The following is a 16,376-nucleotide window of genomic DNA, read 5'->3' on the forward strand; positions in this document are numbered from 1 at the left end:
ATATGATATAATTGGTTAGCACCAATAGTCATATATAAGCATGTATTTATTTAGTGAGACATGAAAAATGTGAATTTAAATTGAAAAATATATACATTACCAATGTGATAAAATCAGGGAAAATTTAGATTCTAAATGCTGAGCATTATTATTCCTTAGATTCTTGGCTACCTTTTTTAATAAGCTCAGAATAGATGTTGAAATTGTTATTTATTTTGTATGAAGAAAAGTTTCACCTTTTTCTTTTAGTATTGTTGTTCATGAGAGATAGATTTATGCTAGATGTCAATGGCAAGTTAGTGAATTGCTGAATAGTTTTTCTACAAAATGGGTTAAATTGCAAACACATGGAAGCTGAACTTTTCATCAAACCAGGATTAAAAAAAATTAAAGAATTAAACCCTGGGGAACAGGGTTTTTCTAGAGCTCAGAGCAGTGCATACATCAGTCTCACCAAAAGATGAAATCAAGATGTAGAACATTTCAACTGGTTTTGAAGATCACTTTTGAAGATCACGCGGTTATTAAAATTATGCAGCTACATTCCTTAAGGGGAGGCTGTAGCTGCCTACCTAGCTATCAGTTATTGAAATAGACTGGAAACAGATTTTCTCACATGGAGAAGCACATGCAGAAACTACAAATTAAAGGTAACCTTAATTTGGAAGGTATGTGTTCTCCCGTTAAAACCATATACTGTGGCTTTAAAGAAAGAGTATTTAAAACTTTTTGAAAAGGCTTGCTTTGTCTCCATGTAGGTGCCGTAAACTCCCTCGTGCTGTAAAGGAATGGCAGCCTTTCCTTGACCTAAAGAAGACCATAGAGGACTTCAGTGAATGTTGCCCATTGCTTGAGCACATGTCAAGTAAAGCAATGATGCCTCGGCACTGGAAGCAGATTATGGATCTCACTGAACACAGATTTGATGTAGAGAGTGAAACATTCAAACTGAGGAATATAATGGAAGCTCCACTATTAAGATATAAAGAGGAAATAGAGGTATTGTGGAGGAAGAAATATGGAAGCTGAAACTAACAATTTGCTTGTATAGTATAGGAGTATCAGAAGCAAGAAGGAAATCAAAACATTTCTGTGGAAAGAACAGAGACATGGACAATCGCTTCAGGTTTTTGTATGAAATTATGACACAAATATATCATGGTGTCAACTTCTTTTTTTATAAGTCATGCCATTTGTGAGGGTACCTTGCATTGTGACATTAAACTTACGAAAAGTAATCACTATATTATTTTATTCCCCCCCCTCAGAGCTGATTAAACTGGGATGTGGTGTACAGATTATTAGCTATGGTGTTTGTATATCTGTAGGCCTTTCCACTAAATAGTTGCTCATGAGCCTAATGCTACCTAGTGTTAAAGGAAATGAAGAGCTAGATTCATATACCAGGGACTTGAGGGATTCATATCTTGATATCCTTTTTATTTAAAAGGATATCTGCACCTGTGCTGTGAAGGAGAGAGACATTGAGCAGAAGTTAAAACAAGTGATAGCTGAATGGGATAACAAGATGTTTAACTTTTCAAACTTTAAAACTCGTGGGGAGCTTCTTTTAAGAGGTGACAGCACGTCAGAAACAATTGCTACCCTGGAGGACAGCTTGATGATTCTTGGTTCTCTCATGAGTAACAGGTAACAGGAAAGCAGGGGAGGGAATGGGGGGAGAGATAAAAATATTAGCAAAAGTCTTTTAGTGAACAAATCTATCACAGAAAAGAAGGTAAATAAACATCTAGATAAAACCTAAGAGCTTGCTTGTCCTTGGGCTAGTTCTTATTGTATCTAGTTTACTTCCCCAATAAATTCTTTTGAAAACGTGTAGCTGCAGCTTGGATTTCCTGAATAAACAGCTGAAAAGTTTTCATTGATGCAAGAAAGTGGAGACACAAGAGGGAACACTGCCTGGCTATGGCAGGCATACTACGGGTGTGACAGGCACTGCTACTCTGCCCCTGTGATAGGTCATTGCCTCATGCCAAAGGTGCTGAAAATCCCAATTAGAGCAAGCTTCAGTTTGTCTGGTTTCACATGCCAAAATACACAGATAAATAAGGAACACAGAACCTGATCATCAGGCAGATGCTCAAAAGCAGGAGTTTAGGAGAGTTCAGGAACTCTTGAGTTTACAGCTTTCAGGATGTTGAGTAGTCCCTTTACCTTAGAGTGAAATTGCAGTCTTGCTCCCACCCTATTCCTGTTGGATCAGAGCTGTGCTATGCACCTTGTGTACTCAGCAGCAAGTTGGAGCTGATTGGATTTAGAGCTGCCAACTAGCTGAATTAAGTTTTTATACTTTCAATTGAAAAATTTTAAGCATAAAAACTAGTCCGCTTATATGCTGCTTTTCAAGATTCTTGTTTTTTTTTCTTGAAATAAAGAATGCCTTTTTTTTTTTTTAATTGTAGATACAATACACCATTCAAGACACAGATTCAGAAGTGGGTGCACTATCTTTCCAACACAACGGATATAATTGAGAACTGGCTGACTGTGCAGAACTTGTGGATTTATTTAGAAGCTGTTTTTATTGGTGGTGATATAGCAAGGCAGCTTCCAAAGGTTTCTAGACATGCCTTTTTTCAGTTTTCTTATCAACATTTTAAGAATAAAACTGTACTGTGATGTCATTGATGCAGTAAAATAAATTTAATTTCTTTTAGTATTTAACAAAACTGAACTTGCTAGGAAATTGGGTAAGCAGTGCCAGTGGAAGACATGGTGTGACAAAGAATAAGAAAATCTTGTGATCTGTTTGATCTTTTGATTTCTGGATTGTAAAGCTGTTAACTAATATGTATTGAAACATTGTGCCTAGTAGTAGCCTTCTGTAGTAGTACCTACCACTAGCATAGTAGTACCTAGGAATCCTTATCTTAAACTTTCCTGCATGGCTTTTCAAATTAAAAATGAACTTTAGTTTTAGAAAAAAAAAATCTTCAGCTTTGAAGCTCCTATTCAAGTATGAGTTTTCTGTCTTTTTCTCTAGACATGTAAGAGAAAGTACATAGCAGGCTTGACAGCCAAGTATAAAATAAGCTCTATTGTGTAAGCAGAAAGAATTGTGTCTAAGCTAAAATATTTCTAGAAGACATGTGATTACTACTGAGAAGATTGCTGTTGAGATTACTGGGTGCTGGTTCTGGAAGCAGATGCCTTTTCCCTCTTCTCTCTTCCTTCCTCCATTTCTTCAATTCCACATTCACTGTCATATTTCAACAGGAAGCAAAGCGTTTCTCTAACATTGATAAATCCTGGGTAAGGATCATGACCCGAGCTCATGAAACACCCAACGTTGTTCAGTGCTGTGTTGGAGATGAAATAATGGGACAATTATTGCCACATTTACTGGAGCAGCTTGAAATTTGTCAGAAATCGCTCACAGGGTAAGATTACTACGAGACCATGTTCTTGGCCAGATGGTTGTGCATTGTGTGAACTGAGGAAAGAGCAATTGCTCAGGTACTGTCCCATGAACTTTGAAAGATCATGTTCTTATTCTACTATGAATGCAGTTGAACTGAGCAAACAAGTTAGCAGGATAATACAACACCTACAAAGAAACCAACTCATGGATAAGTATTTCATTTGTGGCTAAGGCGTCACTCACTGTCTATCTCTGTTGAAACCAAAGCTGGTTTCAGTCTACTCTCAATCCAGAAGGCAGTCTAGATTTGTGTGCCCCATTCACACCTTTCACAGATCTGGGAGACATTCAGCTTGAGACATATAAATAGCAAGTAAAAGAGTTAATGTAAAAATATTTTATTTCAGTTTAGTTTCTTTTCTTTTTATTGGTGTTTAGATTAAAGCAAATAATAAAAGTTTTCTATGCAATGATTTCTGATAATAAGAGAATAGCTTTAAAGCAGATGTTTTACACGAGTGTATGATGCATGAAAATTGTTATTGCTACAGCTAAAAATTGTATAATAAATTGTGAGAAATACCACTTTTAAAGAGGAAAGGATGTAGAAATCAACCCAAATCACTTACCATCTACCCCCTCCTGGCTTCTCTTCCAATTTTTAAAAAATGCAGGTACCTGGAGAAAAAGCGCCTGCTATTTCCACGATTCTTCTTTGTGTCAGATCCTGCTCTCTTAGAAATTCTTGGCCAGGCATCCAACTCTCACAATATACAGGCACATCTGCTGAACGTGTTTGACAACATTAAAACCGTCAGGTTCCATGAAAGGGTATGTACTGCACACACCTCAGTTACATTCCTTCTCATTAACAATTTGTCATACTTGCTGAATTAGAGAGCTACTTGGTTGCATAAGGCATTCTGCTGTTTTACTTTATTCACTATTTGATGCTGAGTAGGCTTTCTTTGTTTAAGTTTTTTTTCACATCCTCATTTATGATGTAGTAAAACTTCATGTAGAATAGCAAAACAAAAATTTGCACCAGTCCTTAAATTTCAGGAAAATCCACCTATGTACTAAACTTTTTCCTGTGGCTTCCTTACAAATAAGCTTTTGAGTCTTTATGAGCTTATTTGTATCTTTACATTGCCTGTATTTGTGTTTTTCCATTCATGTTTTGATTGTAAGAAAAAGTGTATATACTGTCTCTCCTGTTTCTGACCTGCCCTTACTGTACCTTCACACGCAGTGTTTTAAGAACACTTTTCTTACACCTTTTACAACAACAGATAGCAATATTTTCTCCTTATGTATGCATTTTCTTAGAAACTAATTACCTCCCCATGCTTTTTGCTTTTGCTTTTCTTTGATTGTCCATGTTCCTTAACTTTTCTGTTTTCAGTATTTTTGATTCTAAGGCTGTAAATTTTGTTAGGCTGTTGACCCACCAATAATGGGGGAAGGCTTTCTTTATTGTGACTGGAAAGTGGATGTTGTTACAGAATCACAGAATGGGTCAGGTTTGAAGGGACCACAGTGGGTAGTCTGGTCCAGCCTCCCTGCTCAAGCAGGGTCATCCTAGAGCACATGGCACAGGATTGCCACTGAAACTTTAGTGCGATTCAGGAATTGTCAATATATTAGTTTTTGTCTCCTTGTTCATGACAGTGTTTTGTTTAAAGCCTTTCTGCATAGCAAAATAATGATTTAATAGTCTTTACATTTCATTGAACAAGTTGATATAATTCATTAGTTACTTAAATCAGTGTAACGGAGTGATTGCAGGAAAATATGAATTATTGTAAGGATAAATAATGTATCTATAAACACAAGATATTTTTTCTTTTACTAGATATATGATCGTATACTGTCAATTAGTTCACGAGAGGGTGAGACTGTAGAGCTGACTAGACCTGTAATGGCTGAAGGTAATGTGGAAGTTTGGCTCAGCTCTCTGTTGAAGGAATCCCAGCTATCACTGCATCAAGTTATTCGCCAGGCAGCTATGGACATCCAGGAAACAAGTTTCGAGATTACTGAATTTCTTTCTACTTATCCAGCCCAGGTAATATCCTTGCTAAATGAATGAAGAATTATTTCCTGATATTTATCAGTTTTTTTCTTGTCTTAGCATTCAAAGCTGCAGCCAGTGTTAAATACAAAACTAGCACTTAATTTTATTTTAATCATCTCAGTCTTTTAAGTTTCAGCTTCACATAGGTGAACCCAAAAGAAGATCACTTACCCTAAAGCTCCTGTTTAAAAAGGAAGCTGAATGCAATAAATTAACATAATGAAGTTAACACTATTTTTTACAAGCTTAATACTTGACTGCTGAAGGAAAAGTAGTAAAATTGTATGTTTGTTCATATATTCAGGATAATATGTCTTGCTAAAGATTTAAAACTGAGGGTGTTGTTGAGGGAAAATTATTTTTTAGTAGAAGCTTCCCTTGTGATCAGGAATGTTGGAGATGGAATTAAGACTTTGTGAATTACTCTAAAAATATTTCAAATTGAAGCAGTAATTATTCACTGGCTAGTTATTATTTATATAAAGTATATTTGTTACCTATAGTATTTTTATATATACTGTAAATTATATGGAGCAGTTGTATAAGCAATGCACTGTAGGCAGTATATACAAGGCTGAGGTACAGGCTTATCTATGGGTTTTGGAATGCAGCTGGACACACAAAACATGACCTCTGTATGAATGCATGGAAAGTAATTTTTATACCTATAGTAGGATAAAAATTTCTTTAGTTTTTCTGTGTCTGTGAATGTACATCTTAGGTGAAAGAAAAAAGATTATGAAGCATATACTTCTGTGTTTCCTAAGGTCGGGTTATTGGGGATCCAAATGATTTGGACAAGAGACTCAGAAGAAGCTTTGACTCTTGCCAAGCAGGATAAAAAAGTTATGCGTAAGACAAACCAGTTTTTCCTGGATCTTCTGAACATGTTGATAGCTATGACAACAAAGGACCTTAGTCCATTTGAGCGAGTTAAATATGAGACATTAATCACTGTTCACGTGCATCAGAGGGACATTTTTGATGGTCTTGTAAGTATTAAAAAATTAACAATGAATTACAAGGAGTTTTCCACATAATACAATGTGAAATGATAAGAAAATACTATGATACCGATGAACTCCTGCCTCATAAGATAAACGTTTAATTTCATTACTCTAATGATTATGTGTCCTGGAATATTATTAAAGTGCAGATGCTGCTTCAACTAAGTCTTAATTAATTTTAGGTAATTCAGTGGGTTTTCCTCTCCCCAGGCAGTAGCAGAATTTTATGTTTCCTGTTGGTCCACTAAAGTTAATAGTTACTCTGTAGCATGATCAGTTAGAGACTTCTATTTCCTCATACATTTTGTTGCAAGTAATTTTCCTTTTTCTGGACTGCATAATGAATTTCTACAAGTAAATAAAATAAATATAGAGTTATAGTACAGGAAAAAGATTGAAGCTGGTATTCTCTCTGATCTAGTTTCAGTAGCATACATAATTATTACTTAGGAATTTTTAAAATCACTTTACACCTTCTCATGCTGACACAGGGTGCTAAATTAAGGAAAATGCATTTAGTTTGATCAAACTTAAAGCTAGCATGCCCTTTTACCTATGGGAAGTCCTGGACCTGATTCTGAAATTAAGCTGTCCAAGAAAATAATTATTTAGTTTTGTTCCATTATTAACAGTCAGGCATTTATCTTTTAATTGTAGAATCATTTGTTTCTAGTATAATCATTTTATGTAAAGTGTAGTTTTTAGATACAAACGAAATGATTTTTAAATCCTGTTTTAATATTTGATAGAGCAACTGTGACTTATTTGCAGTTCTGTTGCATTCCTTAGATAGAATCAGTACCATGACACTGCCGTGAAATATCTTTTTTCCCAATATGCATGTGGTTTCATACTATTCTCATAGCAGTTCATGACATCAAATATCCCATTATGTACTTCTGACTCGTGTAAAAGTAAAGTGATACAGAGGACTAAAAGGAATGGCTATTTTAAGGTTAAACTGAAATTATTCTTGTTTGAAGCTTATGGACTGTTAATTTGTCTTTAGACCTTTGACACACTTGTCTAAAATCTGAAGTTCCTCTGCCTAAGTATGCGATTGAACAATAATACATTACAATTTTTGTGGTAAAAATCCAGATAGATTCTCCACTATCCACTATATTTTACTATGTTTGCAGTGCTGCCTTTGAATCTACCACTTAGATGACATAATATAAATGTGAAAGTAAATGTTAGCCATGAATGCCACAGCCTTGTCTTCCCTCTCTTAGTGCTGCATGCGTATCAAGAGCCCTACGGACTTTGAGTGGCTGAAACAATGTAGATTTTATTTTAATGAAGACTCTGATAAAATGGTGATTAAGATCACTGATGTGAGCTTCACATACCAGAATGAATTCTTGGGCTGTACTGACAGGCTTGTCATAACACCTCTTACAGACAGGTGAAAAAGACTAATTTTATTCCTTTATTCTTTGCTGCCAAACCTCAGCTTTTACAAGAGCAATTTTGTCATTCCTGTTGGATGCACATTGATCTCTGCAGAGTTTATCCTTCACAGTCTTGTCAAAGTCAGTACTTTCATATGGAATGCTTAAATATTTTTTGTTTCTGTGCCTTTTAATGTGAATAATGTCTGACTTATTTTCTCACACATACTTGCACTGGTCCCCATATGTGTCCTGAAGGTCACATAATGTAAGTGACCTTCATTCTTATGTACATAAGGCCAATATACCTGAGGATCTGATATATCCAACAGATAAAATATGTAGAGATACAGAACAAAAGTAGGTGTTTACAGACATGCTAATTTTCTTTTCAGAGCTAAGAAAGAACAGACAGGAAAAGCAATTTTTATTCAGCTGCAGTAGTTTGGAAATCTTTGATCAAAAAGGATGTTGAAAGAATTCCAATCCTATTAACAGAGAGATCTACCTGTCTAACTCAAATAGCACAAAGAATGCTTTATAACCTATCATTGGCAAAATCAAGGCGTTATTTGGTTGTGTTTTTTTTTTTCTAACTATTCCATACAATAAAATTCTAAAGCTAGTCTTTATATATAATTATTAGCTGGTGTTTTGCTGCATTATGCATAGATGTTTCATTTATGAAAATGGGATGCACTGTGTGATCAAATTTCAAAGATGGACAAGAAAGGAAAGGTTAGATATCTTTCATTATTGTACTACACAGTATAATGTGTTTCAAAGCTACTCCAGACAAAATAACTCAGTATCCAAGCTATTAAAACTAAGATTAAGCAGCATCTCTGTATCTGCTTTCTTCCTTTCTTGTGATCTTTCAGGTTACTGATAATTGAGGATTATCTGTTCTTTCACTTTGTGTGATGAAATGAACCTTAATATTCCCTGCATCAGAAACCAAGTGAAGGGGTTTTGTCCTTATTGATCTAAATTGTAATTAGGGGAATATCATTTCAGCACTTCCCTTTTCTTCTTTAAATCAGACCTTGCATAAGTTCCTCTAGCACTATACAGAAATCCCTCTGCTGCAGCTTGATTGATTGTTGCCATTTAGATGTTACATCACTTTGGCTCAAGCGTTGGGCATGAACATGGGTGGAGCACCTGTGGGACCTGCAGGAACTGGAAAAACTGAAACCGTGAAAGATATGGGACGGTGCCTTGGAAAATATGTAGTGGTCTTCAACTGTTCAGACCAGATGGACTTCCGAGGACTTGGGAGGATCTTCAAAGGTAAGATGTGGACCAAAGGTAAGCTGTTGGCCAAACAGTCAATTGTTTTCTGGGGTGCACAAAGCATAGTATAACTAACTGGGCAGAGAAAGTGATCCACTGTACTCAGCTTTGGAGTGGCCTCATCTCAAGTACTCTGCAGTTCTGGAGTCAACAGCACAACAACATATAAAAATACTGGAATATATCCAAATGACAGCAAAAAAGAAGGTGAAAGAGCTAGAGGACATGACTTAAGAGGAACAGCTGAGTATACCATGTTTGTTTTGCTTTGAGAGACTGAGGGGTACTCTCTTTGCTGTTTATAACTTCCTCGTGAGGGTGAGTGGAGATGGAGGTGCTGATCTCTCTGGTGTCTGATAATAGGATATGGGGGAATGGCTTGAAGCTGCATGGGGTGAAATTCAAGCTAGGTATTCACTGAGAGTGTGTCAAGCACTGGAGCAAGTTCTCCAAGGAAGTAATTTGGGTCTCAAGCCTGTTGGTGTCTAAACAGTAATTATAAAATGATCTTTTATATATGGATATATGGTTTAAATTTTAGATACACCTTTGAGGAGTCAGCAGTTCTACTTGTTGATCCTCATAAGTCCTTTATAAGTCAGTCCTTTATATTCTGAGATATTTTAGGAACTACATGAAAGTTTCAAAGGATAAAAGGACATCTCCATGAAACAGGGTCGAAACATAACAGGCAGATGGTTTCAGCCTTTTAATGAATGCAAGTAATTAATATCTTTTTATGTGTATAAAATACAGTTGCAACACTGTCTTCAGTAAATAGAAATGCTATGAAAACATGACACAATTTATGAAAGGATAGATAAGGTCACTTAAAATGATTTAAAGTCACAAGGAGAATTGCTGCTGTGAAGAGAATATGTATGAAATTTATTGCTGAACTGGTGGGATGTGCTGAGTTTTGATTTCAGTGTTTTGTCTCATTCAAATATTGAAGTTTGTATCAGTACAAGGAAATGCATGGGTAGTTCTAGATATGCTAAAAATAATTTGCAGAGCTCACTGAAGTTAGGTGCAGATGACATTTTTTAAGCATCTGAAATTTATACCTGTTAGTCATGGGTGATGTCAAATAAGAGACCAAATGGAAGTTCTTGACTATTGTATTGTTGCAAGTGACTATATCTATGATTTTGTTCCATTTTTCCCACAAAATCCAAGGAAAAATGCAGTTCTGGAATAGACTCACCTCCAGCTTCTTGATGCAACTGTATTGTTCATTTTAATATGTCCAATAAGCTGTTCACAACCTGTCACATTTTCATAGAATTACTGGAGGAATTTTTCTTTAGGGGGTAAAGAGGGACAGGAAAACATTCAAGATATAAGAAAAAGAGAAAAAAATCAAAGAACACAATATGCTAGAAAATCTTAAGGATTTTGTGAGTTTGTAATTCTTACTTGGAATTAAAATTCTACTCTTTGTTCCTTTCCCAACCCTTGAAAATAAACACTTCCGTCCCTTCCCCCCCTGCCCCCACCCCGAGATAGATTAACATAATTTTTGGCTTGTGAATTGCACCAAAAAAGGTTTAAAAACATAATATTTATATGCTTAGTTGCTTTTCTCTTTGAAGGTCTGGCTCAGTCTGGCTCCTGGGGTTGCTTTGATGAATTCAATCGTATTGATTTACCAGTGCTATCAGTAGCTGCACAGCAAATAGCAATCGTGTTGACATGTAAGAAGAAACATAAAAAAATGTTTGTTTTTACTGATGGAGACAATGTAGAAATGAACCCAGAATTTGGCATTTTTCTTACTATGGTAAGTATTCAGTAAGTTCTAATATACCAGTGAGGACTGTACAATAATCAAGTCTAACTTGGTACTTGCTAACTATTACATCTTTCAGTTCTTAGAACTAACTCACTGATAGTTTGAGAACATTGAGCATTGCTACAAGCACAGTTTACAGGGTCTTGTTTCAATAGCATCAAGCACATGCAACTAAAAAATGCAGGCATTTTATTTGCAGACATAAATGCAAGTTATCTCTATTTCAGTTTTCTTCTACATGCCAAATTCTGTCTCCCAAAGTATGCTTTTTTGCTACAATTACAGAAAAATTGCCATAAAGATAGAGGTAGGAGTAGCCAGTAAAAATAAGACCTATAAGACAAACTCAGATTTGAAATGCTTAGGTGGAACATTTTTCATGTCTCATGGGTATAAAAGAGGCAAAAATTCTGTAGAGATATGGTGGTAAGTCTGCATGGCAATTAATTTTGACATTTGACTTAAAGCCAATTAATTATTTTTACTACCAAAATGGCATATTCATTTGCTGATTCTTCTGTTTGTGCAAGGTACATTCAACTTCAACACCTGTTTTTCCTCTCCAGAATCCAGGATATGCTGGACGGCAAGAACTTCCTGAAAACTTGAAGATCAATTTCCGTTCAGTGGCTATGATGGTTCCTGATCGTCAGATCATAATTCGTGTTAAATTGGCCAGCTGTGGTTTCATTGATAATGTTGTGTTGGCAAGGAAATTCTTTACACTGTACAAGCTGTGTGAAGAACAGCTGTCAAAGCAGGTATTACACTCATAGGGTGCAACCTGATTATTTTAGGGAAAAACGATCTGTGAAATCACAAAATATTTGTGTGAAGAATAAGGAAAGGTTCATGCTCACTAAGTAAGCTAAGAGACACTTGCAGTTTAGTAACGCAGCCGTCTGCTGCCCTGGAAGATTAACTTCTGCTGCAGGTTGTCGGATGGGGCTTTCATGCAGATGGCCACTTATTATTAAGATTTAGCTTTAGTGCATGGTGATGGCTGAGACAAATAAAATATTAATTTTAGCCTTTGTTGATATTACAGAGTGGGTTGAGAGGCATTTGGTTTGTGCTGCCTGTGCTTGTACAGATATTTCTCAGCTTCTAAGGGCCACAGAGAATTCAAAATAATACTGATAAAGTATTTCTCAATAGTCCTTGGGAACTCTGTCTTGATTAAATAACTTATGATTAATTTTTTTTTTTCTGTCACATCTTAGATTTTAATAGATGGTAGCAGATTTGGAAAGTGAATTTGGTCATTGTCATACAGCCAAAGAATAGTTGGTGGGTGTTTGGAGGCATTTGAAATGCTTGTACCACTTTTCCTACATATTCATCCATGCCTTAAATAGTAAATAAGAACTATTTCACCCCTATTAACTTGGGGAAAATCTTCCCAAACTTCACATATCTTCTAGGTGCATTATGATTTTGGCTTGCGGAATATATTGTCTGTACTGCGTACGCTGGGAGCAGCAAAAAGAGCAAATCCCACAGATACTGAATCTACCATCGTCATGCGTGTTCTGAGAGATATGAACCTGTCTAAACTGGTAAGTTCTGAGGACCTGATAAATAATTTAAACTGCACTTTGGAGCTACGTGATCTCTAGAAGATTGTATGTGACCTTTACACTGAAGCTAGCTTGGAAATGTTTCATTCTCTGAGTGGAACATTTTAGCTGTGAGGGCGATAAATTTCTCGTAGTACCCTGTGTGGGACTGAGGAGGGAGTGAGCTTTCTGTTGCTTCACTTTCTACCCGGGCTTAACCTTGAATTGTTCACAATTTTTTAACTTATTTTTCCTGCTACTGTTAGAAGTAAGTAGATGTCTATGCAGTAACTTCTTTAGAAACTTTGTGCTTAAGTATTTAGTTACTCTTTTGAAAGAATCTGTTATTCATAGTAATGAGGACCATTTCACCTGTCTAAATAGCTAACAACCCTCTTCTGCTGCTGTGATACATCATCTTTTTTTTCTTTACACCAAATAAAATAGACAATTTTCTAAATTTTATTGCGAAATTCTACTATAAGAAATTCATTCTGCATGTTAGTGATTTATTTTGACAAATGGAAGCATCACATGATCTCTTTCTGTTGTGTCCTTCTAATGTTTAGCACGTAGAGGATTATATAGATTGTTCCTTAGGTTCTCAAGCATTTCTTTAGGTCTTCAGGACTTAGGGACTGTTCTTTCTAAAGCTGATAAAATAAATAGAACTGGTTTTAGTCTTTGTGGATTTTTGTTTTCCCTGATTTTCCCTGATTTTAGATTGATGAAGACGAACCTTTATTTCTGAGTTTAATTGAAGATCTGTTTCCAGATATCCAGCTTGATAAAGCAGGCTATCCTGAACTTGAAGCAGCCATTGACAAACAGGTGATGTTTCACATGATTTCTGGTGCTCTGGTGTAATTGCTATAATTGTCATGAAGTGACATCTAAGAAAATTCTTGTGGAATCTATCAAGCTGGCAATATATATTTTACTATTTAAACTTTTCCATAAATCTTTACCACTGGCACAGTATTATTAAGCTTATTCTTCAGGTCACTGAATTGGGATTATAGTGTCCTGTAGTTTTCTTGAGTCATGGTTACTGGGGTCCAATTTGAGAAATGCATGTATATGAGCTTGCCTTATGTGACCCAGGATTTATTATTTATCTAAAGTCCTGAAAATTAGAATATTAATTTGAGAAAAGATTTACTTAAAATTATATCTCTTTTATTTAATTTCCAATTAGGTGTTTGTAATACTTCAGTAGGGCCAACTTAAGAATAGAATGTATATATATATATTATAGATATATCTAATAGATTATAATGTACATGGAGGCTGGTTTACCTTATTTTTCTGAATACATATTTGAATACCAAATATATCTCCTTTTTCCAACAGTTTTTTTTTGATATACACAAAGCCTTTACAAAGGATATAATGATCTGTTGATGATATATCAATATCTATCTATTTATCTGTCTATATCTAAAGGCATCAAAATATATTTTGTGCTCTGAAACAATAGTAATTTGGTTTTCTGTCACTGTCTCTTAGGTGGAGGAATCTGGCCTTGTTTGTCATCCTCCTTGGAAACTGAAAGTTATCCAGCTTTTTGAAACCCAGAGAGTAAGGCATGGATTGATGACACTAGGACCCAGTGGTGCAGGAAAAACTACCTGCATCCACACTTTAATGAAAGCAATGACAGGTAATGTTAGTCCTTATATTGTAAACTGTTACTGAACTGTTACACTGTAAACTTTAAGCCCCATTGTTTCTTTTCAGAAAGCCTCAATTGCTTCTCTGTGAGAATATATTACTTGGAAGAATGAGTTTGTATGTTGAGATACTAATTATTCAAGTAGCTTAAAAATATCTGACATTAAAAACCGTATACTTCATGTCCTTTTGTCCATATTATCATACTTTTATGAGCAGTTCTTATTCTAGATGGATTAAGAAAGAGGAATACAGTCTAGGCTGGCAGCTCAGATTAAAGCATCTCCTGGGTTTTGCTGAGTTAATGCTGGAACCTTTTGCTAATCAGAAGTATTTATGTCTTTTTGAGCACAATGCATAAGACAGGGACTTTGCAATACAAAATAACTGGTTTTATAACCATAAATTCCTGATTTAGACAGGGGAAAAAAGTCTCTGAGGATGTTAATTTTGTGTCCTGGCTGGAGGCTTGAAGACTGCTTTTTTTTTTTTTTGGTCATCTGTACTTCTAAACAAATATATTAGTTGAAGAATGTCTGCTCGATCTTATTAAAATAAAAGGTCATAGCTTGGGGAGAAAAAACATCTCTCTTGAGGTAAGCTTGTGTTACCCCATTTCACAAGTTGCTTATATGATTTTCCAGAAGTGAATAATTTCTGTAAAAAATAGTTCAAAAATAGTTCAGCAAATCTCATACATGCAGTAATGTGCTGTGTTTAAGAAATACTGTAAGCTCTACATTGCAATGGAAGTGATCCATTTAGGAAAAAAAGCCGGAAAGAACAAAGTTGCATTGCACAGTTTTCCTATCTTTTTTTTCTAGCACTGAGATGTGAACTACTACCAAGATAAAGTCACCTCACTACTTTTTTCAAAGCTGATCTTCTCACACAACCTCATGAAACATTAAAATGCATGATCTGGCAGGCTTTTATCTTACATGTTAGTGAAATCTGATTATAATGAAGTTATTTTAAAATAGGTAATTTTTTCAGCTCTTTTTTTCAACATCTTACTACTGGCTCCTGGTTATGCTTTAATATTGGGGTTTTTTAAAGATGTCCAGCATTGTAGTTTTTAAGCTGTTGCTGACGAGATAAAAAATGAAGGTTATGTGGTCGTGGTATGGCTAGTTAGAATTTGTCTGTGCAAGAGAATTCACAAGAATATGCCAATATTGTATATTTTATCTGTTCTAAGATGTAGGCAAGTGCACAGAAGGGCAGAATAATCAATCATCTATCTGGTATTTATTCAATGGGTTTTGAAAATGTGTATCCAAGCCAAATGTTTTAAAGCACTATTGTTTGATAAGCCTTCAAAATATTAAACTAAACCTTAAATAAATTTCATCTTGCTGCTCTTCTCTTCCCAATGAAGCTATGAAATGTGAATTAAATATTCAAAAGTTTCAGAACTTCATTTTACTTTTTCTGATGTCTCCAATAATGAATTTTGTATAGCGAGAGAAGTTTTTCAAATAAATACACATGTTCTTATAATTATGAATGCATATTAAAGCATATACTTGGGTGTAATGAGTTTGAGTTTGTCAAAGTTCTCTTACCTCTGAAAAGAAATGTATAAACTAACTGGTGGTCTGGCTTCATAGATTGTGGACAGCCACATCGTGAAATGAGGATGAATCCTAAAGCTATAACTGCTCCACAAATGTTTGGACGCCTTGATGTGGCAACAAATGATTGGACAGATGGAATATTTTCAGCGCTCTGGAGAAAAACTTTAAAAGCGAAGAAAGGTATTGTGGTGGGTTGACCTTGTCTGGACTCCAGGTGTCCATTAAGTTGCACTACAACTCCTTTGCCCAGCTGGGCAGGGGAGAGAAAATAAACAGAAAACAACTCACAGATTGAGATAAGGCAGTTTACTAAAGTAAAAGCAAAAATTTGCATAAGCACAAGGAAAGAGGAAAAAGAGGATTATTCTCAACTTCCCATCAGCAAGCGATGTTCAGCCACTTGCCAGGAAGCAGGGCTTCAGCACACAGAGAGGTTGCTCCAGAAAGCAAACACTGTAAACAACAGATGCCCCACCCTCTTCCTTTCCTTAGCTTTTATATCTGAGCAGATGTCATATGGCATGGAATATCTCTTTGGATATTTTGGGTCAGCTGACCTGGTTTTGTCCCTTCCCAGGATCTTACTCAAGCCCAGCCCCTTGATGTGGGGAA

General features: G+C 35.6%; 1 protein-coding gene across 5 annotated transcripts in view; it reads left to right on the forward strand.

Moving 5' to 3' along the window:
• Nucleotides 1-16,376, forward strand: part of DNAH5 (dynein axonemal heavy chain 5) — a 134,771-nt gene that overhangs the window by 61,056 nt on the left and 57,339 nt on the right. For all 5 annotated transcript variants that reach the window (XM_077182137.1, XM_077182149.1, XM_077182145.1 and 2 more), the window contains exons 28-42: nt 759-999; nt 1,451-1,650; nt 2,424-2,577; nt 3,238-3,401; nt 4,057-4,213; nt 5,238-5,450; nt 6,227-6,451; nt 7,702-7,874; nt 8,975-9,153; nt 10,752-10,939; nt 11,518-11,712; nt 12,376-12,510; nt 13,234-13,341; nt 14,020-14,173; nt 15,798-15,944. In XM_077182137.1, coding sequence (XP_077038252.1) covers nt 759-999; nt 1,451-1,650; nt 2,424-2,577; nt 3,238-3,401; nt 4,057-4,213; nt 5,238-5,450; nt 6,227-6,451; nt 7,702-7,874; nt 8,975-9,153; nt 10,752-10,939; nt 11,518-11,712; nt 12,376-12,510; nt 13,234-13,341; nt 14,020-14,173; nt 15,798-15,944 — 2,633 coding nt within the window. The remainder of the gene's footprint in view (nt 1-758; nt 1,000-1,450; nt 1,651-2,423; nt 2,578-3,237; nt 3,402-4,056; nt 4,214-5,237; nt 5,451-6,226; nt 6,452-7,701; nt 7,875-8,974; nt 9,154-10,751; nt 10,940-11,517; nt 11,713-12,375; nt 12,511-13,233; nt 13,342-14,019; nt 14,174-15,797; nt 15,945-16,376) is intronic.

This window comes from Agelaius phoeniceus, chromosome 1 (genome assembly GCF_051311805.1).
Source record: "Agelaius phoeniceus isolate bAgePho1 chromosome 1, bAgePho1.hap1, whole genome shotgun sequence".
Taxonomy (NCBI): Eukaryota; Metazoa; Chordata; class Aves; order Passeriformes; family Icteridae; genus Agelaius; species Agelaius phoeniceus.